Below are 22,482 nucleotides of genomic sequence, written 5' to 3'. Positions count from 1 at the left end.
AAAGTGAAAGTGAATCAAATCCAAGTCCCAGTTACTTTTAGATGGCAGCTTTCATCGGAACGTACCTGAGAATTTTACGCTCTGTTTCTCCTAAGTGCCTGCCGCTAACACACTGTGCAAAGCAACCTAACTTTTTGTTCAGTTTAAGTCTGGAGACTTCAGTATATGAAATCTGCTCAGAAATGTCTTCCTCCAGTCTGGACTTGAAGGTTACCTCCAGAAATATTACCTCTGCTGCACCTAGAATATTTGTAGATGGGACTGGCCCTTAGCTCGTGCATCCGGAGCCACGTATTATGCAAACGTTTTCCTTTTGCTCACATCCCAGGCTCGTTCAAATCAAACTGCACCCAACTCCTCGTCTGTCCTTCACACGTTGATCAAAGCACAGAATGCAGTTTTAAAAAGGAAATGCCATTGAGAGTAATATGCCTTCTGTTGTCTGGAAAAACCTGCTGATAAGGATCCTGGTGTGATTCAAAACGACAGGATGAAATTACAAAGAGCCCGTGTCACCTCTGCGTCCAGTTCAAAGCATGGGCCCTGGAGAGCGGTCCGTCAATGACTGTCTGCTCCTGACCCGCTTCTGCTGCACAGTTGTTCCATGACAGACCGCGGTCGGTATTGGCAACTGATATCATGTGAATCATTTTGCCATAGCAGTTATAAAACTATTTCTAAATATTGTGGTAGTGAAAAATCGCACAGACAGGAAAGCCAAGGAGCTCCAAAGAACGGGAGAGGGGGCAGAGGCACATAAGCAAGGCACAAAGTATTGTCAAGGGTCCCGCCACACCAGCAGCTGTAGTATTTTCCTGTCGCTCACCCTAAACTGAAGTATCCATATTAATTTCATCCCTGTCTCTCTGATGGCTCTCGCTCACTTCCCTCCGAGGTTTTCCAGGCAGCGCAGCGGGCGCTGAGCTGGAAGCTTTAGTGACGCCAGAGCCATCGCGTAGCCACCTGCACGCGCAGTGCTTTTGTGTTTCCTTGTACACGAATGTCACCAGGCTGCGGAGGATTTGTTTGCCGTCTAATCCCACTCCCTCACTTATCACTCGTGCTGCCTCCCCTCAACTGCAATTATGCCACCATCCTTCTGCGCACAGTGTTTAATTTGTGGGCGACGGCGGGGCTTTTCACCTTCTTATTTCTCGCCTGTCCCTGCGGGTGCCATTTCCCAGGACACGGGTTGCCGAGAGCCAACCCCCGAGTTACGGGAGGAGGCGCCGCGCTGCCACGTCCCACGGTCCCGTTTCCCTTTCTGCTTCCCAGGTCTCCTCGCCCCATCGCTGGGGGTCCAGTTCTGTCGCCCCAGGTGCCGGAGCCTCGCTAAAAGTTGTAATTGCTGGTTAATTGCGACACTAATTCCCTGCCCGCGCTGGTGCTCTCAGCCCGCCCCACCTGCAGACAGTGCACACAGACATGGCGCTTGGGGGCTTGCGGGGTTTGCTCCCCTGCTCCTGGCCCTTTGGCTCCCCAGGAGCACAGTGCGCAGCCCCCCGTCGCAATAAGGAGCCGACAATCGCGTTTCAACAACTTTTATTTTATTCCTTTTATTGCTGATGCGCCAGCAGGACGCGCACCCCACGCCTGGCCAGGCCAGGCCCCGCCGCCATGACAGGCCCCACACCGCCCCCAGGCCGCGCTCCCCTGCCCCGCAGCCGGGGGCGGGGCCCATCGCGCTGACAGCCCTCTCGTCCAATCACAGCGCCGCCTTCCCTCGTTTTCCCCTCCCCTCGCCCTTCCCGCCTCGTTCCTCCCAGCGCCGAGCCCATTGGCTGACTCCCTCACCCGGAAGCGCCGGCTGCGCCTCGCTTCCGGCCGTTGCTAGGCAACGCGCTGCCCGCTGGACTTCCGGGTTGTGAGGCGGCCCGCTTCCGGCGGCGCCATGAGCACCATGTTCGCCGACACCCTCCTCATCGTCTTCATCTCCGTCTGCACCGCGCTGCTGGCCGAGGGTGGGCGCCCGGAGCGGGCCCGGCACCGCGGGGGGGGGAGCTGCCCGCTGTTGGGGGCGGTGGGAGGCTGCTGGGGGGGGGGAAAAGGCCTGGGGAGGAAGGGCTGGGGGCCTTGGGGGGGGGGGGCGGTATGAGGGGGTGTGGGGGTCTGTGGGGGTTGGGGGGCTGTAAGGAGCGGGGCTCGGCTTGAAATAGAGGTGAGTTAGATGGGCTGCTTCTCGAGGTGAGTTAAAGGGGGTGCTTCTCAAGGGGTGGTGGGGGGTGGGGGTGGTGTGGGTGTTTAATCTTGGGTTGGAGAGATGCTTGTTGGGGAGGTTGAAGCCGGAGGGGAGGTTGCTTCCTCTTCCTCGCGCTGAGCTGCGCCCCAAAATCTCCTCACGTCCCGGAGCTGAGGCTGCAAGACCGCGTCTTCCCCTGGGGGAATTCAGAGCCCCTGGATGAATGCGGTGTGCTTGTTTTCTAGGAGCCCTCCTGCATTGCACTGCGCTCAGACAGCGTACACCTTGCGGCCTCTCAGGGGATGAAGCTGCATTACTCTCAAGTTCCTACATGGTTCTGTTCCTTGCAGCTGGGGGTCCCAGGGGCTCAGTAGCACAGCACTGTTGTCAAACTGAAGCCAAAAAGGGGCTGAGAGCCTCTTACAGGAGCTCAGACTAAACAATTCACAAACCACTGGGGCAGCGTGTGTGGCACAACTAATTTAGGCCATGTTTTAATGCGCAGCGTTAAACTGGAGGATCTTGCGAGGTCCCTTCTAGCTGAATATCTCTGTTTGCCTTTTTGAGGTGTGCTGTAACTAATAGTCAGGTCCTCGTAGGAGCAGAAATTATTCCTCGGACCTTAATTAGGTGCTCAGAAAATGCAGAACAAAAAGGTGTTTATTGCCTTAATCAGCTCATAGGTTTAAGGTGAGCAACAGCTGAGGAATAGAAGCAGGAAGGGGCTGGACGAGTCCCACAGAACAGAGGTGCTCTGTGAGATAGCCGGTGACTTGCGAACATTTTTGTTTATGTATGACCTGGACAAGCTTGAGAAGTGGGCCCACGTGAACCTGATGAGGTTCAAGTCCAAGCACAAGGTGCTGCATCTCAGACGGGGCAATCCCAGACGTGAGCACAGGCTGGGAGAAGTCACGGGGAGCAGCCCTGCAGAGAGGGACCTGGGGGTTCTGGTGGATGAAAAGCTCGCCATGAGCCAGCAGCGTGTGCCTGCAGCCCAGAAGGGCAGCTGTGTCCTGGGCTGCATCACCAGAGGGGTGGGCAGCAGGGGAGGGAGGGGATTGTCCCCCTCTGCTCCGCCCTGGTGAGGCCCCACCTGGAGCCCTGTGTCCAGGTCTGGGGCCCCCAGCACCAGAAGGATGTGGGGCTGTTAGAGGGGGTCCAGAGGAGGCCACGAGGTTGATCAGAGGCTGGAGCACCTCTCCTACGAAGAAAGGCTGAGAGACCTGGGGATGTTTGGCCTACAGAAGAGAAGGCTCCAGGGTGACCTCATTGCAGCTTTTTAGTACTTAGAGGGGGCTTATTAAAAAGATGGAGAGCGACTTCTTGCTCAGGCAAAGACAGGACAAAGGAGCAACAGCTTTAAGCTAAAAGAGGGGAGGTTTAAATTACATCTTAGGAGGAAATTCTTCACTCAGAGGGTGGTGAGGCACTGGGACAGGTTGCCCAGAGAAATTGTGGATGTCCTGGAGGTGTTCAAGGCCAGGCTGGATGAGGCCCTGAGCAACCTGATCTAGTGGGTGGTGTCCCTGCCTGTGGCAGGGGGTTGGAACTGGATGGTCCTTGAGCTCCCTTCCAACCCAGGACATTCTGTGATTATTTTATAGGCACCATTGGAGTGTGAAAAGGGGATGTGAAGTAAAGTGCTGTAGCGTGCTGGTGATTATGACAAGGTGTTGCAGACACGATGTGTGTTTTTGCATATGTATTTGCTGACTTGTTTCCTTATTGCAAGAGGCCGTCGCTTACCTAGGTGCCTGTTGGCTGTTTGTTTCAGGCATAACTTGGGTGCTGGTGTACCGAACAGACAAATACAAGAGATTAAAGGCTGAAGTGGAAAAACAGAGCAAAAAATGTAAGTACTCTTCAGACACAGGAGAGAATGTTTGTTCTCCTTGTTATATCCCGCTTTAGCAAACATCAAATTGAATGGGGTCTGTGCTCTGAGAAATTCCTGCTGCGTTTTCTGCTGAGAGGGAAGTGAACGTTCTTCAGTTTAGGTTTCATAGGAGCTGAATTTCACAGGTTACCCAAACTGGTATGGAGCAGACTAAGTTCTCTCCTTAATTTTCCTCTTGTTGGAGGCGAGGCTGGTACTGAGATGTGTGGTGTTGCCTGAGTTGTCCCCTCACCCCCCTTCCTGGAGGGCAGGATGGAGATCAGTACTGGCATCCGTTTCTGAGCACGGGTAGCCAGTGTGTGTGTGTCCGTACGTGGATTCCTTTATATGCCCGAAATAACCTCAAGCATGCGGTTTCTGCTTTTCAAGGAGAATGGGGAATGAGATGTGTACTAAGAGAGAGCTCGAGCTGAAGGAATGCCATGAGACGTAAAGCATAATAAAAAAAAAAAAAGCGGCTATCAGCGACGGGGAATGAGTAAGGACAAAGTCATGATAGGAAGGTCTGAGCTGTCAGCTGATACAGGAATAAATTGTACTAGCATAAACTGGAAACAAAAATAGTAGTGACTAGAAAAAATGTCCCAGATATCTTCTGTAGAGAGGAGATTTTTTAGAGGCCTGGGAAGGACTGAATAAATGACGAGGGCGGATAGGAAAAGGGAGTAGAGGGCCAGCAGCCAGAAGATGTGCATCAGATATTGAAACTTGTTTAAATATCTGCCAGGAAATAGTAAAATGGTGGTTTGAGCACGGCATGTTTCAATAGACCTGTCTGCATCAGAAACAAAGGAGCGGAGGAGAAACTGCGCTAAGCTTTCAAACTCAACTCTGTGTTCCCTATGCAAGTTGCAGCAGTTACAGACAGCACACGGTGGTGCTGGGGCTGAACCAGGGCTGGTTTTACCTTAAATATTTCACTGTGCTGTCAGTGCTCTGGGTTTGTGAGAACAGGATTACCAAAGCACGTTCCTTCCAGTCTAGTGTATTGCAGCCTTCCCCTGGGCAAGACAAGCTGAAGAGTAGTCCTGTACTCACGCTTGTATCAGCTCCTAAATTAAGGGCTTTTGTCGTCACGGTGGTATCAGATGGAGATTGCATCTCTGCCTGCCCCCTTTGGTTGGTAAAAATGTGTCGGGTAGAATTGGCCCCAGAGGGCAGGTCAGAGGAGCAGCCGAAACCCAGCTGCAGACATAGAGGTAACGTCCTGCTGCGGAACTCGAAGGCAGTTAGCATGGCTTAGTCTCGGGGGGTTAATCACTGCTCTAGGAGTTGAGTGCTGTTTGTTTTTATAGCTCTGCCGATATCTAGGTTATAATCTGTGAAGGGAAAGATGTGAGGTTCATGCATCCCAATCGGTTCCCAACCTCATTTGACACTTCCCTCCCACCCTGCCCCCAAATCCCCTTCCTTTCCAGAAAAGTGAAACAGAATCCTGAGGAGTCACTAAAAATCCAGGCTTGATGGTTTTTTTTTTTTTGTTTTCCTCTCATGCTGAGGACAGCTGGCTTACAGACAGTTTGTAAAGTAGACCACTTGAACCACACCTTTCAACTGTTATCCAACACATCTGAAACAGGAAAAAACACATTTGAGATCCCAAGTTCTCCCTTGGGAGCACTAGCAATCCTAGCAGCTTGCCAAAACAAGTGGGCCGAGTAGCGTGCTTGACCAGACGCTGTTATTCATAAGCCTCAGCTTCGTCTCTTCCTATCCTCTTGTTTCTGTTGAGAGCCACTGTTGTTGGAGACTGCTGAAGAAATGCTAGCAAGTGTCCTGGGATAAATGTGGTGGTAAACTTGCAAGGCTCAAGTAAGTCTGATCAGAAGGGTGTGTTTGGAAGAGTGACCGTGTGACTTACGGTCCTGCAGACAGGCTTGTGAGATGGCCTGACAGTTGTTTGTTCTGTGCAAACCAGCAGGGCTGCAGGGGTCCTCAGGGTTGGCATAAGTTGGCAACAGTGCTCTTCTAGAGTGAAAGTGGAATGTGGAAGAGCCCTCCTGTTGGGCCTGGGAGCAATAGCTAGGCCAGAAGAGTCAGTGCTCTCCAGCTGGAGTTTGAGTTGGGGGCCATGGGATTCTGTGGCCTGGTCAGGATCTCCCGGCTGGATTTGGCACCAGCTGCTCCATCAGCCTTCCTTGTGAGCAGCGCGCGTTGTCTGGCGTGCTCCAGCATTCCCTTCGAGCAGGCTTGCCTGGTTTGTGCCCTTGCAGCCTGCCCGTGTAAGATGTGCTTGTTCTTTGGAAAAGCATGTGCCTTACGACATCACTGTGGAAAAGATGTTTGGAAACCTTCTATAGGCTTTCTGCGTGGCTGACTTGCAGGTAACAAGCAGGTCAGAAGCCAGCATGACTTGTGTGACTTGGAAGGCTGTCTTCATTTCACCTGTGCTTTGAAATGAGAGCTAGAAAGTCTGTGCTGGGCTAGTGCTAATGTGGGAGAGGTCCTCATGCTCAGCTCTCTGCAGGTGATCGTGTGAGCTGACAGGAGCCAGCTCTGTTTGTTGGTAGAGTAGATACAATACAGGTACGTAGAGCTTAGAGTAAAAAAGAACTTCTCTTGGTGGACCAGAGCCATGTTTTATCACCCTGGCTTCTTGCAGTACTCATCTTACAGAACTTTAAGACCTGTCTCTCTCTGGAAAAGCTGTTCTTGCTGTTAGAAGGTGAGCGGCCCGCTTCCTAGATTGTTTGCCCTGCTGGTTTTATGGCATTTTTTTGCTGCACTGGTAGTTGTTTGCAGCTGTTTGGTGAGTGTCTGACTTGGGGTTTTAGTAAGTATAAGCTTAGGCTCTTACTTTAAAATATTGGAAATGCTTCAGTACTAATTAATTGAAAGAGAATGGAGAGGCTGTGGCCGACTGCTTGGACAGCATTTCCCCTGAGAATTACATCCCTTCTTCACAGGCAGGCAGAGAACACAGGCTTTCCTGTGTTCTGCTTCCCACTGCAGATAATCTGAGCAGAGCTTGCCACAAAGCTCTTTTCATTAGACTTGCTGAATCAAAAGGACTGTCTAGTGCTAATGACAGATCAGCAAGGGTCATTTCAGCCGAAGCTGTCCTCAGGCTGCTTGGTTAACAGCGTAATGGGGTCTTGACAGAGTTTAAAATTAACCCTTTGAAATATTCCTATACCTCATCCGAGCTTTGGAAAATATTTTGGGTTTTAAACATTTGGTTTGCTCAGCCTTGGTGGTTTATAGCTTGCAGAGTCTGAACACGCTCTACCTTGCTGCCTTTCATGCCCGTCCTATAAAGGTAATAAAATGGCTTTCTTGTGTGGAACAGGAGGCTGGTATCTATGTAGAACTGATGAAATATTTTTCTTTGCATTTTGCAGTGGAAAAGAAGAAGGAAACGATAACTGAATCAGCAGGCCGACAGCAGAAAAAGAAAATAGGTAAGATTAGGAGAGGCGTGCAGTGCCCCGAGAGCAGGGGAGCAGTAAGGAAGCGATTTTCCTTTCCTTCCAAAGTGGTGCTAGAGCTGGCTCTTGTCCCATTGACTGGCAGTGAACCCTTTGGCCTTATTCCTCCAAGATAGGAGGCCTGTAGCTGCTTGATGCTTTTCATCAAATTCAGAGAGTGGCAGCATTGCTGAGAGTTGACTACTAGTTATATCCAGGGCTATTATTAACCTAAGTTGACGAAGTTCCTTGCTGTTCTATGAGGAGCTTGCATCAGCTCTGGCTGCATGAGTGATTGTGGATCTTTTGTTTTTCTTCACTTGAATGCTTCACAGCTTTAGGTGTTTGCGTGAGTTGACTCTAACTGCACTTAGATTTACTTAAAATTTGATCAGTCGGTACTGAGAACTGAGCTTAATGATTTTTTTCCATTCTTTCTATTTCATTGTCAATATACTTAATTCTTTCTGTATTAAGGTAACTCTTTAAATACTGGACTGTGCAAGAACAACGTGATAGATGTTAGGGGAACTTTCTAAAGCTCAGGTTCATTAATCTGCAGGATTCTAAAGTAAAACACGCAGTAAAGCCCGCTTAAAATATTACAGAAATCAGAGCAGGAACACTTCTCAGAGCTCCTGGGAGTTGGTTTCCTCATTCCTCTGTAACACCAGGTAGCTGGATTAGTCATTTGATCTGCACAAAGCTTGGGAGTAATCATAAACATATCTTCAAACGGTTCTTCCTAGGTATAAAAACCTGTTATTGCTAGACTTCTGAAGGGATGGGAACTAGAATTCTTCCTCTGGTGTATCTTCAGTTTTCAGTCCTGAGCAATCCATGCATTCTTTGACTGTTAATGAGATAAGCCAGTCTTTATAAAGTTGTTACAGGCTGCTGTTATCTATGGTCACTTTTAATTGTGTCAATGACTTTTTGCAGGGCGCTATCCAAGCTATGTTTCTATCAGAGTATATTTAACTTGTGCTTGAATTAAACTAATAAACAGTAGAATCTGAGGAATTTAAAACTGTTTTTTTTTTTAAATACACTGAAATAATCTTGTTTTGCAAATGAAAAACAAAGCACAAAGGAGCTAAGAGCAAAACTTAGGAAGTGACCACTGATTTTGTTTGCTGTGATGCTTGCTGGCCAAGCTTAAGATACTCGGACTGTTGGGTTGTTTTTTGTTTTGTTTTGCAAGTGCTGCATAACTTTGGTGTCTCATTTGCTTTCAGGCAAGGCTGAATTCTTAGTGCTTCTGCAAAATCAGGCCTAAATGTCAAGCTGGACATCCAGAAAATGACTCATAGCTGTTAACTACTGCAAAAACTCTGATCTCAGTGACTGACTGAATGTTAAATCATTCTGCAGTGTGTAGCGTTGGTAGAACAGCCAGATCACTCGAGCCGGAGTCACTTAAAAGAACTAGAATTGTAGAATTTAAAGAAAACAAAACAGCTCAGGCTTCACAGATAAGCTGTAGCTGTGGTCAGGACCTGCCTCAGCTGCCATCCGTCTTCTGCCCAGAGCAAGGCGGGGGTGTGTGTGTGACCTGGCTTCGTCACGAAAGGGATGAATCATGCATGTGCACAAGGAGGGAGGATGAAAGTTGTGTGGGCAAGCTTAATTTGGCGTTTCCTACTTATCGATTTCTATTAATTGTAAAGCAAGCCCATTTCAGTCATATTCTATCCAAATAGCCTTTTGTACTGCTGGAGCAGTGCACCTCTAACACCGCGATGCAGCTTTGTCACCTCAGCTGGAAGAGTGGGCTCGTTAACTTGTGGCTTTGCTGTGCTTTCTGCCTCCACGCGCCCCTAGAAGAAAAGACAGCGATGTTCCCAGCACCCACAGAAGTGCTTGGTAGACAGCAGAAGAAACAGTGCTGGCAAATAAGGTGCTTGCTGTATCCCTGCGCTTTGTGTTCTGATGGGCAGAATTTAGAAGAGCTGGCACTCTGGGCTGTTCCTTGTTGACCCAGTCTTAACTAGCTTAAACTACGTAAATGCTGCTTAGGTGTGGCTTGGGTGGGAATAACCACTTATAGAGGGTGGTAGGACACCGGGGGGGGGTTGCTTTGAGTTTGTAGAAACGGGTGAGAAACAGGTCAGGTATATCGGGCATCTGGCTGTGTTCTTGATCCCCGCGCAACCTTTAGCCCATCTCATAGGTGGTTCGTTATGTAGCAGAGGGGGGAAAAAACAAGTATTTGTGCCAAATCCGATTCCTAAAGAGCTGGCCTAGTTGCTGAAATGTCCGAAAACAAAATTCTCCCCCTAGGTCAGGAAGCAGGTGTCTGGGAAGTTCCTGCCTGAGGGGATGGTTTGCAGCTAGGAGCAACTGAAAACAGCAAGGAGGATTCAGGTCGGGTGGGGGTGTTGCTGTTGCTTCGTGGTAACACGGTGAGGCCCTGTATTCACCAGCTCTTAAGTGGGGCTTGGAAGATAACTGTTGAGCTTCTGTGTTGTACCTCTTGTGCTGAAGCATCACAGGGGTCCATCAGACAACTCACCTGTTGAATAGCCCTTCCCTCCTTCTCTTCTCACACTATTTCTTGTTTAATTCGTCAGCCACGGCCTTACTCCAACTTAAATGTTGCTTCAAAGCCCTGGTGCTGCTCCAGATCCTCAGCCCAAGAGGAGCACAGGGGATGGGGTGGCATGGGGAGATGGGACGTGTGAAGTGCTGGGTGGTCCTTGAAACCTGAGCAGCCCTCCAGCGAGGGGCACAGGAAATGCAATAGGGGGAAAAATGAGCGCTTTTGAAGTTTGTGGTGACTTAAGGACAGAGTGAATTTCAGAAGTGTTCTCTGCGAAGCACAGTAGTGCGTGCTTTGCTGGAATTCATGTATAAAACATTTTTCTTCTTTGGAGAGTCTTTTAGGAGTGACAGAAGTACAAAAGTAATTGCTAAGACTGGCAGGATGTTAACCTTGCTGGCTCTGTGTACAGTTTGGGAGTCCCAAAAACCTCCAAAACGAAATCCTTGTTTATGTAACGTGCTTACAGTGGTGAGCCTGTGGCAAATTGAGCCTGCTCTCTTTCGGAAGCATGCTTTGTAGGCACTGTCTTTGTTTTCTGGCAACATTGCTCATGCTACTGTGTTAGTTGGTTGAGTTGGCAAATCTGACATTCTGTGCATTTCTTCCTGAAGTGCTGAATGTGTGATTCTAGCCTCCTCTTCTTTTGTGCCTGCGTTGCTGCATGCTGCTGGGATGGAGGAGCAGTTGGCTTTGTACAGCTTTTCACTTGATACGTCTGGCACAGGGAGCTGGAGCTGGTTTTGGGAATGTTACTTGTTTGGAGAGCCAGGAAGGTTAAAGCTTCCTGGAAATGAAAACACTTCGGTTTCTAGGTTGGTATAACTGATGATAACTGTTGTTGTTTTTGTCCTTCCAGAGAGACAAGAGGAGAAACTGAAGAATAACAACAGGGACTTGTCAATGGTAAGGAAACTAAAGCCAGTTCCTAACTGCTGAAGATCTCAGTCAGCAGCTTTCTGACAGAAAGACTCTGTTCAGTGGTCAGCTGTAGCAAGTCCTCCTTACAGTTCTTTCTGGATTCTCTAATAGGTACAGAACTTCGTATGAGCCACAGAGCTCTCCAGCAGTTACCACCTTGTTTTATCCCTAGCCTCAGCTATTTTCATCTCTATAAGCCTCTGTTTTCAAAGTAGAATTGATTTGTCTGACTTCCCCCTGTAAGTTCTCTCGTTATAATGGGTTTCTGCTGGTGGTGTAGGCTTACCTGTGGAAGGTAACAGCACAATTTTTGAGCACTCCGTTTTTTTTTTCCACCTCTCTGAATTGGCTCTTGACATCAGTGGTCTGTGCTGTGGCTGCTGTTGTGCCCAGTTGTTGATCAGATGTTACTTTGGGTGTTCTCTGGTCACTTCTTTTACAGTCTTCCAGACTTCTGCGTCATCCTTTTTTTTTTTTTTTCTTCTAGATTGCAGTGATGCTATACAAAGCCTGTTCTTGAGGGTTTGAGCCCCTGATCCCTCAGTGCAGGCCTGTTTTTCATCTCTGACCTTTCTACTCACAGGTTCGGATGAAATCCATGTTTGCCATTGGCTTCTGCTTCACTGCCTTGATGGGAATGTTTAACTCCATGTAAGTATCAACTTTCTGGATTTTTCTTAAACTTTCATGGACTTCTCAGTTTTCACTCCACCACCTGAAGTATTCTATTGGCAGGGTCTTCTCCAAGGCCCATAACTAACCTGTGCGAAACGGATCGGTCATAGCGTGCATCTTCTTGAGGGTGGACACTCCGTGCTGAATGCAATCGCATCGAACAACTGGAAGGCCAGCTAGATGCAGCTCTAACATCCTTCTGTTTGGGAACATCTTGACTAGGGCAGGTTTGGTTGATGTCAGGCAAGCAGCCATGGTCTTCAGCTTCTTTGGCTCTGCTGTAATGTGACTGAAGAACACTTGCAAGCAAAACTGGGTCAGCTCTTCTGCCCTCAGAAATGAGCTGTAATTGCAGAGTTTGCTGCTGCCCTACTTAAGGTGATCAGAGTGGAGACACTAACAGGTCCAGGCATGTGCTCTAATCTTCTTTTGCTTTAAAAATGACCTGAGGTAGGTCTAGTTGAAATCAAAACAAAAAAAAATGTTTTGCATGGTTACAGAAGGCTTTCTTTCAGACACACAAAACTGAGAGGCTGTTCTTGGCTTTTAAAACTTAGCTCAGTCTTGAAATGTGGACTTCCCATTGGCTGTTAAATCTGAAGATAATACGAATATAGTCAATATGACCTTCAGGAGACTGTGTAGTATCTGGGCAATATACTTATGCTGTAAATGAGAATTTACGTTCTTGGACACCAAAACCTCTGGCTTCTCTGCTGGCAGTCCTCAGGATACAGTCGATTGTTATTTTACTGCAGATCTGTGGGTGGATAAATTGCAAACAGGGGGTAACATAATATCAGAACTGCCACTGTGTGGACTCTTTATTCAGCTTAGTCAGACTTCAGCATCTGGCGTTCTCTGGAATGCTCTGAAACTGAGCAAAAGAGCACAGCACTAAAGGACTTTAAAATCTGGGTATGGTCTTGAGTCGTTGCCTCATCTGCAGCCCTGAGGGTGGATTGGAGGTGCATCTTGAGTCATGTGCCCAGCAGCATGGTGTCTGTAGTGCTGTACCTGCGGCATTCAAGTGCTTGATGAGCTATTTTTGGCGCAATACAATTAAAAAAAAAAACACCCTATTCTGTTTTAGTTTCTTAGAGCGGAAGAAGGCAGCTTGGAGTATGCTGAGCGACAAGTGTTAGGGGACTGTAGATTCACTGAGTTTTTTAGGAAGGAATTGATTTTTGGTTAAATTTTGAGTGTCTCTTCCTTCCTTATGTATTATCCTAAAAATGAGTTTATTGGTTTCTTCTCCTTTAGGACCACCAGGTTGACTTGTCTTGTTCCTCTTCTGAGGTTTCTTATCTATAGAGATCATGCTACCTGCCATGGGGCTGATGTGTAGCTTATGGCACGTCCTGCCTTTAACTGCCTCTTCTTCAGAGCCCATCCTGGAAACGTAAACATGAGCATCCAAAGAGCAGTGTTTGAACTGAAACAGCTTTCTTGCTAAGTCCGGCAGTTCTGAGGCAACTGAGTCAAAATCTGGAGGTTTGGCTGTCTTGTCTTTGGGGGTAGATAGCTAGATCTTTTTTCTTGGTCTCAGTACGCTTGTATCTGAATGGCAGCTTTGCTGGCTTGTACCTGCACTGTCTGAAGCCTGTAGAATGGTTTGATGGAGCTGTTTCTCTCTCATGTACTGCTGCTCTCCTGACATAGTGTAAGGAGCAGCTGCTTGGCTCAAGAGAATGCTTCAGTTACGAATTCAGGAGGCTTTTAGGCACCGTGTGGGAAGCTGCTGCTGCCAGGTCATTCACTGAAGTGCTGTGGGTGTGGTAAGAGGAGGAGGAAAAGGCTGGCTGACACCTGCAGTGACTATAGCCCCATTTCCTTGCCTTTCCTTTTCTTGAATGAGTTCATTGCTCTGGGGGGACAAGAGGAGCAGGAGTTGCATGGAAGTAACATGGCGTGCCACCCCTTGGACAAGGGCTATGCAGGCACTGCTGCTCTGTGCCTGGGCACATCGCTGTTGCCAAGTCCTCAGCAGATAGCTAAGCCAAAACAGACATCACCCTGATGGTTGCCTCTCTTTCTTAAAGTGGTAGTGGTAATGGACCACGCTAGGAGGATAAGTAGAAAACTGATTTAAACCCAGAGAGCAGAATGCCGTGTGAAGATGAGCAGCTGAATGACTGCTGTGGCTTAAAAGGTTCTCTAGGGCTGGGAGCTCTGTAGCAGCTCTGTAGCAGCGTTGGCCTCCAAGCAGATGGGCTTTCTCTTGGGAGAGAAATTAGCTTCTGTGTGTCTCAATTTTCTCCTGTCAGAAGCTTCTTAATGTAATCAAGTCCCTGTTTTGCTCTGAGCTGCGCATTTCGGTACCCCTTCATGATAACTGTGAAAACCTGCTGGAGAAGAAAAAGCAGGTACCTCAGGGTGCTACTGCTGAAGTACTTGTCATTCTCACAGCAGGAATAACGCAGAGTTTTAAGCCACTGGGGGATGTTACCGGGAGATAAACATCCGTTCCTAGCTCCTCTGCCAAGCTGCTTGTGAGATGTAAACAAAGTTGGCGTGTGTTTGAGCTGTAGCTGTGTGAATGCATCTCCACAGGAAAGAACGCTCATTTAGGATCTCTTGAAACAAGAAACACCTGTTAGAAAATCAGCACATGCAGAGAAAATAACATCCAGATACGCACATGCTGATGAGGCATCGTACACGCTTTACTTCAAAAGATCGGGTTGACTGTCTGGGTTGGGAGAAATCTTTGCGAACTGGCCAGAATTCACACTCTGCCTGATGCCCTGGAATGTGGAGCTGGAGGAGCTCCAGGAGCAGGACAGGCTGCTTGGGATAGGCAGCGTCGTCCTGCCTCTGCACTGCCCTTGCCTGCAGAGCTAATGCGGAGAAGGCTGTTTGGGTTAACAAGTGTGCTGTTTGGGGTTCTCCTCTGCATCTTGTGCTGAGAAGCATAGCTGCTCTAGGAAAGGAGCAGATGTCTTTGACTTATGCTCTGCTTAAAATGCTGTTTTGCTTAGAGCAAAGAGTCTGTCGTCTTGCAGTAGCTGCGGTACGGCGGGGTGGTAGTAATCCATCTCTTTGTTCCAGTGCTGACTGTGTTCTGGGGAGTGATCTGTTAAATCTGGTTTTTGAATAAAATGCCCTGGTAAATGCAAAATGCCGACAAAGATCTCCTGAATCAACAACTTGTCCAGCTGGTCACTTGTATATCGCTATTAAATGCTCTGACCATGGCAAAATGGCTATCGAGGGAAGCCTACCAACCTTCTGGGTGGTTGGGTGCGGAGCGCTTTTTGGGAGGTGTATTCACCTCCTGGAGTGTATACAAAGGTGAGCTGGGGAAAAGCAGCACGGCTTTCTCAGTCTTCCACATGGTCTTGTCTGCTCTGGTGGCCTGCTAGAAGTGTTCACTTGTTCTTTACGTAGCCAAAGGCACTTTTACTCTCCCTATTTATGATCTGGTGCTCTCTTTTTCAGATTTGATGGCCGAGTGGTGGCAAAGCTTCCCTTTATCCCCCTGTCATACATCCAGGGTTTGTCCCACCGCAACCTTCTGGGTGAGGATTACACTGACTGCTCCTTCATCTTCCTCTACATTCTTTGCACGATGTCCATCAGACAGGTGAGTACACTGTTGTCTCTTGTATGCCTGGAGCAAGGAAAGCGTGTGAAGAAGCTATCAAAGAAGAAGAGTATCGCTCTGTCCAGTTTGCATGTGTGTTCTGTGATCTGTTTCTGTTATTCCCGTGCTTCGTATTCACAGTAATTGTAGGTTGGAATCTTAAAAGCAGCCAGGATCCTGGACGGTGTGGAAGGCTTGATTGGAAACATCAGAATTGCACCAGGATGCTAAGACAGGGTTGGCAGAAATGGGTTTTTCTCGTGTGTGCCTCTGATTAACGTGTTTTACTGTGTCGAGACCGTCTGCATCAGAAGGCAATACAAGTACTGCTGCTTACCCATTACGACCCTCACAATAATACGGGGACAGAAGTGTAGCATCTTCAAGATTTCCTGGTGGCTTGGGGTCTGTCAAGGTTAAATCAGTCCTCAAACTTGTTAAAAAGTAGGGAAAGAGTTAAACTTGTTCTTTTGCTTTTGTCCTTACTGTTTTTGCTGACCTCCTAATTTTTTTAAGGACATAACCTTCAGAATTGAGCCTCTCCCAGTGTTAGGGACATGACTCGGGAAAGGGGTCTGGTGCGATAAGCCAGGAGTAGGCTACGCATAGTTCCCCAGCTAAGCTGGGTGGTTTTGTCTCTCGAAAAGAGAAAAGCATCAATGAGGATAAAAGGAAGTGCCTGTTCAGGATCAGGCTGTGTTATCCAGCTGGCTAACACCCTTGTGTTGAGCAGCAGTGATGTGTTGCGATGAGGATGAAGGCTCATTAACTGTTTAATTGGCAGGAAGGCTGGTGAGGACAAGCGGACCTCTTCAGCGCAACCAGAAGTCTACTTTGTTTGCCAAATTTTCTCGGAGTGCTGGGGATACGATAATAGATCCTGGGATTTGGATGAATGCTGGTGCAACTAGCTGCAAATGATCTGCTCTTCCGTATTTGTTTCCCTTTTCTTTGATTCGCTTCCTGAATTCTTGCTGCTTTTCTCCTTGACCGACTTGTTGCTTTTCCTCGGGGGTGCCAAGGGACTCAGAGCAGATCGGCGAAGGGAAGTGACATGTTATGCCAGCTGTCAGTGGTTTGGGTGAGCTCGACGGAGCAACTTAATAATGAAGTTCCTTTAGTCAAAAAGTGCCTGCTAATGAGTCGGCTTCGACATAATTCTCCGTTCTGGGTGCTTGTGTTGAAATGAATCTGTGCCTGGCTGTATGCAAAAGCAAGTAATGAATTGTAAAATACCTCGTGACCTCCAGATGATCCTCTCAACCTTTGGTCCACCCCCTCGCACGAAGCAGGGGCAGCTTCCAAGTGCCAAAGGCCAGGGACTTCCCCGTTGTGTTCTCTGCAAGACAAATCTTGTTTCACTTCCCAATAGCTGGAGCAGTATATGCTGCTTTGAAAGAAATGAGACCTTCTGAGGTCTTTGGATCGTGTTCCTGCGATGCTGTGGTCTGACACTGTTCTTTGAGGGAATCTTCTGTGGTGCTGCTCTGTGACTTTACCTGTTGCATGGGAAGTCCCTTTTTTCTAGTGGCGCAGGCTATTACATGAAACTAAATAACACCTTCTGTGAGAATTTTTTTGCGCCTGTTGAGTTGATAGGGGAACTCCTTTGCTCAAAAATCCCCCGTGGCTTTTTTTTGTCCAGAAATAAAATTCCTGCAGTTAGTTCTAGCCCTGGGCATTTCTTGCTATGCTTGTCGTGAAATGAGCAGACATCACGAACCAAGTGGTTGTCCGCTCTGGTTCTGGGGAGAAATGTTGAGCTGGTTGCAGTGGATTGGGATTTCAAGAGGAAATTCAGGCAAAAAAAATATCCTTTTGCAGGAGAGTTCATGCCGATGGCCCTGTGAGGATGGAAGTTAACGTTGCTTTGGAGAAAAGGGTGGTTTTGCACTGAAGGACTAGACAGTGGCCTTTGTAGTGCTGCCTTATTTACGTGATCGTGACTAACAGTACCTGGGATTCTCCATCTGCCAGGCAGCTCCAAATTTCTTCCTCCTTGCTACACAGAGGGATGGACAGAGACCAGCTGCGTTGCTGTGTGCAAAAGCTAGGAACTGAAGCTGTGATTCCTGGCATCCCGCTCTTGGTTTTATTGCTGTTTGAAGGTACTTCGATGATAACAGCATGGGGAAGAGGACTTTGAAGGGTTGAGAGGTCAAGGGAGAAGGGAAGAAAGCAATTGAGGGCTTACAGTGGCGCAAAGACTTGCTTTTGGTGCTGTGACTGTAGAGGTGAAAGTTTCGTGACCCTGTGTGCAGCAGGGGAAATTTCACTAGGCTGGCTTCAAAGCAGCTGCTGGCCAGAGAACTGACGTGGGAGTGTCTGGTATACAGGAGGAGAAGGAACAGAGCTGTGCTGTAAGTCAGGGACCGGGCTGTAAACAAGTTAAGGGAACTACACAGCCCTCAGCCATCCCTTAAATCCTGGAGCTGCCTGGGAAGGGATCAAAGGCAGGGAGAAGAGACATCTCTGTGGAACTCCGAAATAAGGAACTCCTGTGTACGTGAAAACGGGTGGTCCTGAGGGAAATGCAGGGGAGTACGTGAGGGTGGGGAGACGAACTGGCTGTTGATTAAGCTCCCGTTAATGAGATGGGCGGCAGCAGCATCAGGCAGTCTCTTCACGCAGTCCTCAGGCATGTGGGGGTGCTAAACTCTTCAGACACTGACTGGGAAGCTCGCTGCCTGTGACCTGGCCAGCATCTCCCGAAATAGTCTACTCGCAGTGAGTAACTTCCTTTGCGCTGTTCCTAGCTCTCCCTGGCACGTAAATCCTGTCCCCCAGTTCCTCCTGCCTTCCTGTTTGGAGAGAGGAGGGTTGTTGGGAGAGGCCTTCCAAGGGTCCTTGAGCTGCTGGGTTTCGGCTGGGAAAGTCCGCTGCGGGGCTGGGCGTGAGGCACGCTCTCAGGGTTACATCCTCTGTCCCCTCATCTAGGGGCAGGGAACCGTTTGGATCTGAGTTTTATCATCTTCCTTCCGTGCTCCTGGAGGTAGTGGTCTTGTTTGTGGTGGATGGAGGCTCTGCAGGCTTCCCTGTGCAGCACAGCACGTGGCAGCCGGGATGGATTCCTGCCGGGCCTTGCCTGGAGCTCCCGGCTGTGTAGGTGCTGGGATTGCTGTTCAGCAAAACCCGCGTGGCAGCTAGTGCAGGAGTATGGAGAGGGCTCCTGGGGAAAGATAAGGCCCGGAGCGTGACTGGAGGCTTGAATCCACATACAGACAAGTTGTCTCTCTTCCTCGTAGAACCATGCAAGCAGATGGAGTAACTTCAGCCCCACAGTGCTCTGTCCTGACAATCAGAGGAACAGGGAGGGAGGTGGTTGCTGCTTTGGATGCTCTGCTAGGACCTCGTTCTGCTCCACGCGTGAGCCAGTACAAAGCTGGTAGGATGCTGGTCCTGCCTGCTGCCGACTCTGCAGCACCCTCTGGTGTTGCCTACTCTGCCCGATAGCTGCTCTTGTTTTCCCCCTATGTCCATCTCGACTGGAAGCTCTTCGGAGGAACCACGCAAAGGAGTGTCCTGCAGCGAACTGCTCTCCTTCATGTATTCAGTTGCCGAATATCAGTGAGTGGTGAACTTATGTAGGCTGTGGACTTGACTATGCTATGGATAAAGCTAGTCAGTGGTTGTGCAGGGCTCAATTTTGGTCTGTGTCTGGCCTCACTGAAGTACAGAACCACACAATTGTGGCTAGGCTGCTTCCACAGCCACCTCGGGGCTGGAACCAGTTAATCTGCGTTTCTGTGCTGCAGAGCCTGAGTTAGTTGCTGACTTCTTCCTGGCAAGTCTTAGGTGCGTCTTCCCTGCAGGCCTGGGGTGCCGAGGCACAGCACAGTGCTGCTGCTCGCGCTCGCTGGAGCCTTGGAGGTGGTGAAAGGCTCAGGTGCCCTTATCTCCGGGGAGCAGGGTCAGTGGCAGTGCTCCGTGGCTGGCTGGGCTCACAGTGAGGCAGTGCTACTGGGGTTATTCATGGGGAAGTGATGCGGATCTCCGCACTGTCTCCTGGTGCTGCTGTTCTCTAGGTGTTCCTCAGGAACACTGTGCCCAGGTCTCTGAATGATGGAGGGCTGGTTGCACGCTCCATGTGTTGGTCCTGAGTCCAGGTATGCTTCCTGTCCAGCAGACATCCTGCAACTCCCTGCAGCATGGATATTACACTGTGCAGCAAGCATCAGCTGTACTGAAAGACTGTCTGGTAAACTATATTATTCTGTAGCGTATCGCTAGGGTTTGTTTTGAGCAGGTACTGTAAAACTGGTGCCGCTCCTGCACAGTGTTCCCCTCCTTTACTTTCGTGTGTGTGTGTGCAGGCTGAGGCCTTCCTTTCCTTAGTCTCTACCCAGAACGATCCTTTTCAGTTACTGTAGAATTAAAAAGCTTTGCTTCTTTATTTTTGTTGTTCTCCTTCCATGGTCCAAAAAAGTTCAAGAACTCAATGACCTCGTTGTCTGACCTGTCCTGACAGTTATTTTGGGGAAGACACTCAGGTTTGAAGAGAATCCTCCTTCCTCCTTTTGTTGTCTGGATAGCCAGCCCTCAGCAGATGACAGGAGGGGGCACAGTTGTTTTCTTCTTTCCCTTGCATCGGACGTCCTTGTTTAGCCAGCACTGCATAAGCAGCTTCTTGAGCTGTAGTTATTTGCAGCAAAGCAAATTTAGATGAAACTAAAAGAAAAGTGAACTTCTGTAGTTGCACTGTTGCGGATTTTAAAGGGAGTGTCACAAAAAAACAGGAAAGCTTTGAACTTTTAAATACTCTGTAGTGAGGTGTTTAGCTAGTGCCTGCCTCTTACTACTGAATTCCTCCCTTGTTGTTTTCTACCTAAACCGCTCAGATACAGACATGAATGCAGAGGAGCGCATTTCAGCAGTCAGTTTCTTGGTACATGTGGCCTGTTACGCAGTATGTCTCCTCCAACCCCCTGCTCTTGTCTGCATCACCAGCATGCAAATTAATTCTGTGCCTAACTGTCCGGCTCGAACTTGGCATCTGCTTCGGTTGCCATGTTGCTGACCCAAATTCAGACTGCGTTTGTTCCTCGCTAGTTTTCAGGCTCTGCTGGATGGCACTGCCATTGACAGGGGTTTCTAGAACTCGTGAAAACTGAGGGCTGCTTTGGTTCTGCCTGTGAGCACGTTAGGAACCTGCTTCTGTGTATACGCTGCAGCTAAATTGCCAGTGTAACTATTGCAGGTTGAAGACACCAACTCCTAAACAAAGTTATTAATTAACAAAGTTATTAAATGCTGTGCCTGCCAGCTGTGTAGCTGGAGGTGGGAAAGAGCCCTCAGCCAAAATGAGGATTTAGTCATGAGGCTTCAGTTGGGGTAGAAGAGAGGGGCCCAGCTATAACTGTAGCCATTGGTGATGGTTGTTTGGCTCTGTACTGAAGCATTTTTAGAACTTGCGGGGTCAGATGTCCATCGTGTATTAGGCAGTTTGGTAAGACTGTGGGTGAGGACCTGAATCTGCTGAAGCTGGCAGGAAGGCTGCACTTGCAGGCAGAGCTGGGATTTCTTCCTCTTTGGTGTCTCCCTTGTCACGGCCTTACTGACGTGCTGCTCTGCTCTTGTTTTTGCAGAACATTCAGAAGATGCTCGGCCTTGCTCCGTCCCGGGCTGCCACCAAGCAAGCAGGGGGCTTCCTTGGCCCACCACCTCAGGCAGGGAAGTTTTCCTAAAGCACAGTTAGAGCCTTCACTGCAGGTCTGACAGCCGCACAAGTCTGCCCTGGGGAGGTAGAAGGATGGGATTCTGCACCAGGCTTCATGTGTCGAAAACCAGCCTCTGCAGTATCTGCCACAGCCTTGGAAACATCTCGCGTTTGAAGTATTCTACCAGCAGCTGTTTGCTCATCAAACCAAGAAAGTTCTCAGAAGATAACTTGACTTTTTGTTTCTGGTGTTTCTGAGAAATAAACGGCATGGGCATGTTGATTTAGATGTCTGTTAATTGTGCTGTAGGACAAGTAGAACTACCTTCATGTAGCACAGTTGGCTTCAGTTTATGGCATGGAAATCAATTAAGATATCACGAACGAGATCTTCAAACCAGCTTAGAAAACTTGGGACAGTTGTGCTGAGAGGCGTCCCTTGTCTTAGACCTACTGGCTGCACTCCTGTGTAGTGGAGAGCTGGGCAAGGAGGTGTGCTTAGTTCTCCTGTGTGTAACTTCCAGTGTTCACGGTGAGGTTTTTTTTTTTCTTTTATTGGCTCACGTGGCTGGGGGCCCAGGAACCTGCCCCTGTGCCAAGCTGCTCTTGGAGGTTGCAAGTACTGCTGGATGTCTGCCCGTGTCTTCCTGGCAGGGTACAGTGCCACAGAGATTTGTAGCGTTGTGCAGCTTCTGTTAAAGTTGCTTACTTAAGCAGAATCTGCTCAACTGCAGAAACAAACCTGGCCTTCAGTTTAATGAGTAAACTGTTAGATTATATCAGTGCTGCCCACTGCTACTGAACCCTTTTTATTGCCTGAGCGGTTAGGACAGCTGCATTTTTGTTTACTGATCATCGGTCCATTTAGCAGTATGAATCTTAAAAATGCTTCCTTCATAGGCCAGTAAGTTCCCTATGCTGCCTTCCACTTTGCCAAATAATTACCTGGTTCAGTCCTGTTGGCCAGGCCTTGTTTAAAAGGGCTGAATAAATTTTGCTGCTGCTCTCAAGTTAGACTGACGGCTTTCTTGAAGCGTTGTGGTACCTGTAGGGGCTACTGATTCCTCGCTTCTGTGACCAGAAGCATATAATACAGAACATTTTACTAGGAGGCTTTGACAAGGTGCAGGGCACGGGGATAAATCTGAAATGCCTCGTGGCAGTGTGGAGCATGTGTAACACCACATTAAATCCTACGTCTTGGAGCAGCACGGAGCACGAGGATGCTGCATTTTTGACACAGTTGCATCTGGTGTAGGTGCAGCCTTCCCCAGGGAGCAGCCGTGGTCGTGTAAGTCCTCAGTTTCCTACGTGTGGCCTCTGTGTGATGGCCTGATCCTGCTGCAAAGCCAGAAACTCCCAAACCTGCTGCACCAGCTTTGGTGAGTTAGTTTATTCCGCAGCATACGGTCATCAGATCCAGCAGGGCGAGTGGGGAGAGCTGTGAGAGCCGAACTGACAGAGTGCAACGACAGCGTGCACCCCAGGGGGCTGGGAGGTGCTACGTGCACCCTGCCCTCCCAGACCCTGCCTCAGCCCCGCGCTGCCTTGGGCCGAGCACACGTTGCGATATGTTGCATCGCACCGCGTGTTACCGCTTTGTGAGGGCGGCGCTC

General features: G+C 48.9%; 1 protein-coding gene across 1 annotated transcript; it reads left to right on the top strand.

Moving 5' to 3' along the window:
* Positions 1–1,804: 1,804 nt before the first annotated feature.
* TMCO1 (transmembrane and coiled-coil domains 1) lies at positions 1,805–21,149 on the top strand. The gene is made up of 7 exons (XM_048080300.2): positions 1,805–1,961; positions 3,957–4,034; positions 7,421–7,480; positions 10,888–10,934; positions 11,533–11,600; positions 15,066–15,210; positions 20,796–21,149. Exons 1-7 carry the CDS (start codon positions 1,892–1,894, stop codon positions 20,892–20,894), a joined length of 567 nt encoding a protein of 188 aa, XP_047936257.1. The 5' UTR covers positions 1,805–1,891; the 3' UTR covers positions 20,895–21,149.
* The last annotated feature ends 1,333 nt before the right edge of the window (positions 21,150–22,482 follow it).

Source organism: Anser cygnoides, chromosome 8, assembly GCF_040182565.1.
Source record: "Anser cygnoides isolate HZ-2024a breed goose chromosome 8, Taihu_goose_T2T_genome, whole genome shotgun sequence".
Taxonomy (NCBI): domain Eukaryota; kingdom Metazoa; phylum Chordata; class Aves; order Anseriformes; family Anatidae; genus Anser; species Anser cygnoides.
The sequence above is the reverse complement of the archived record's forward strand: the minus strand, read 5'-3'. Positions and strand labels throughout refer to the sequence as shown.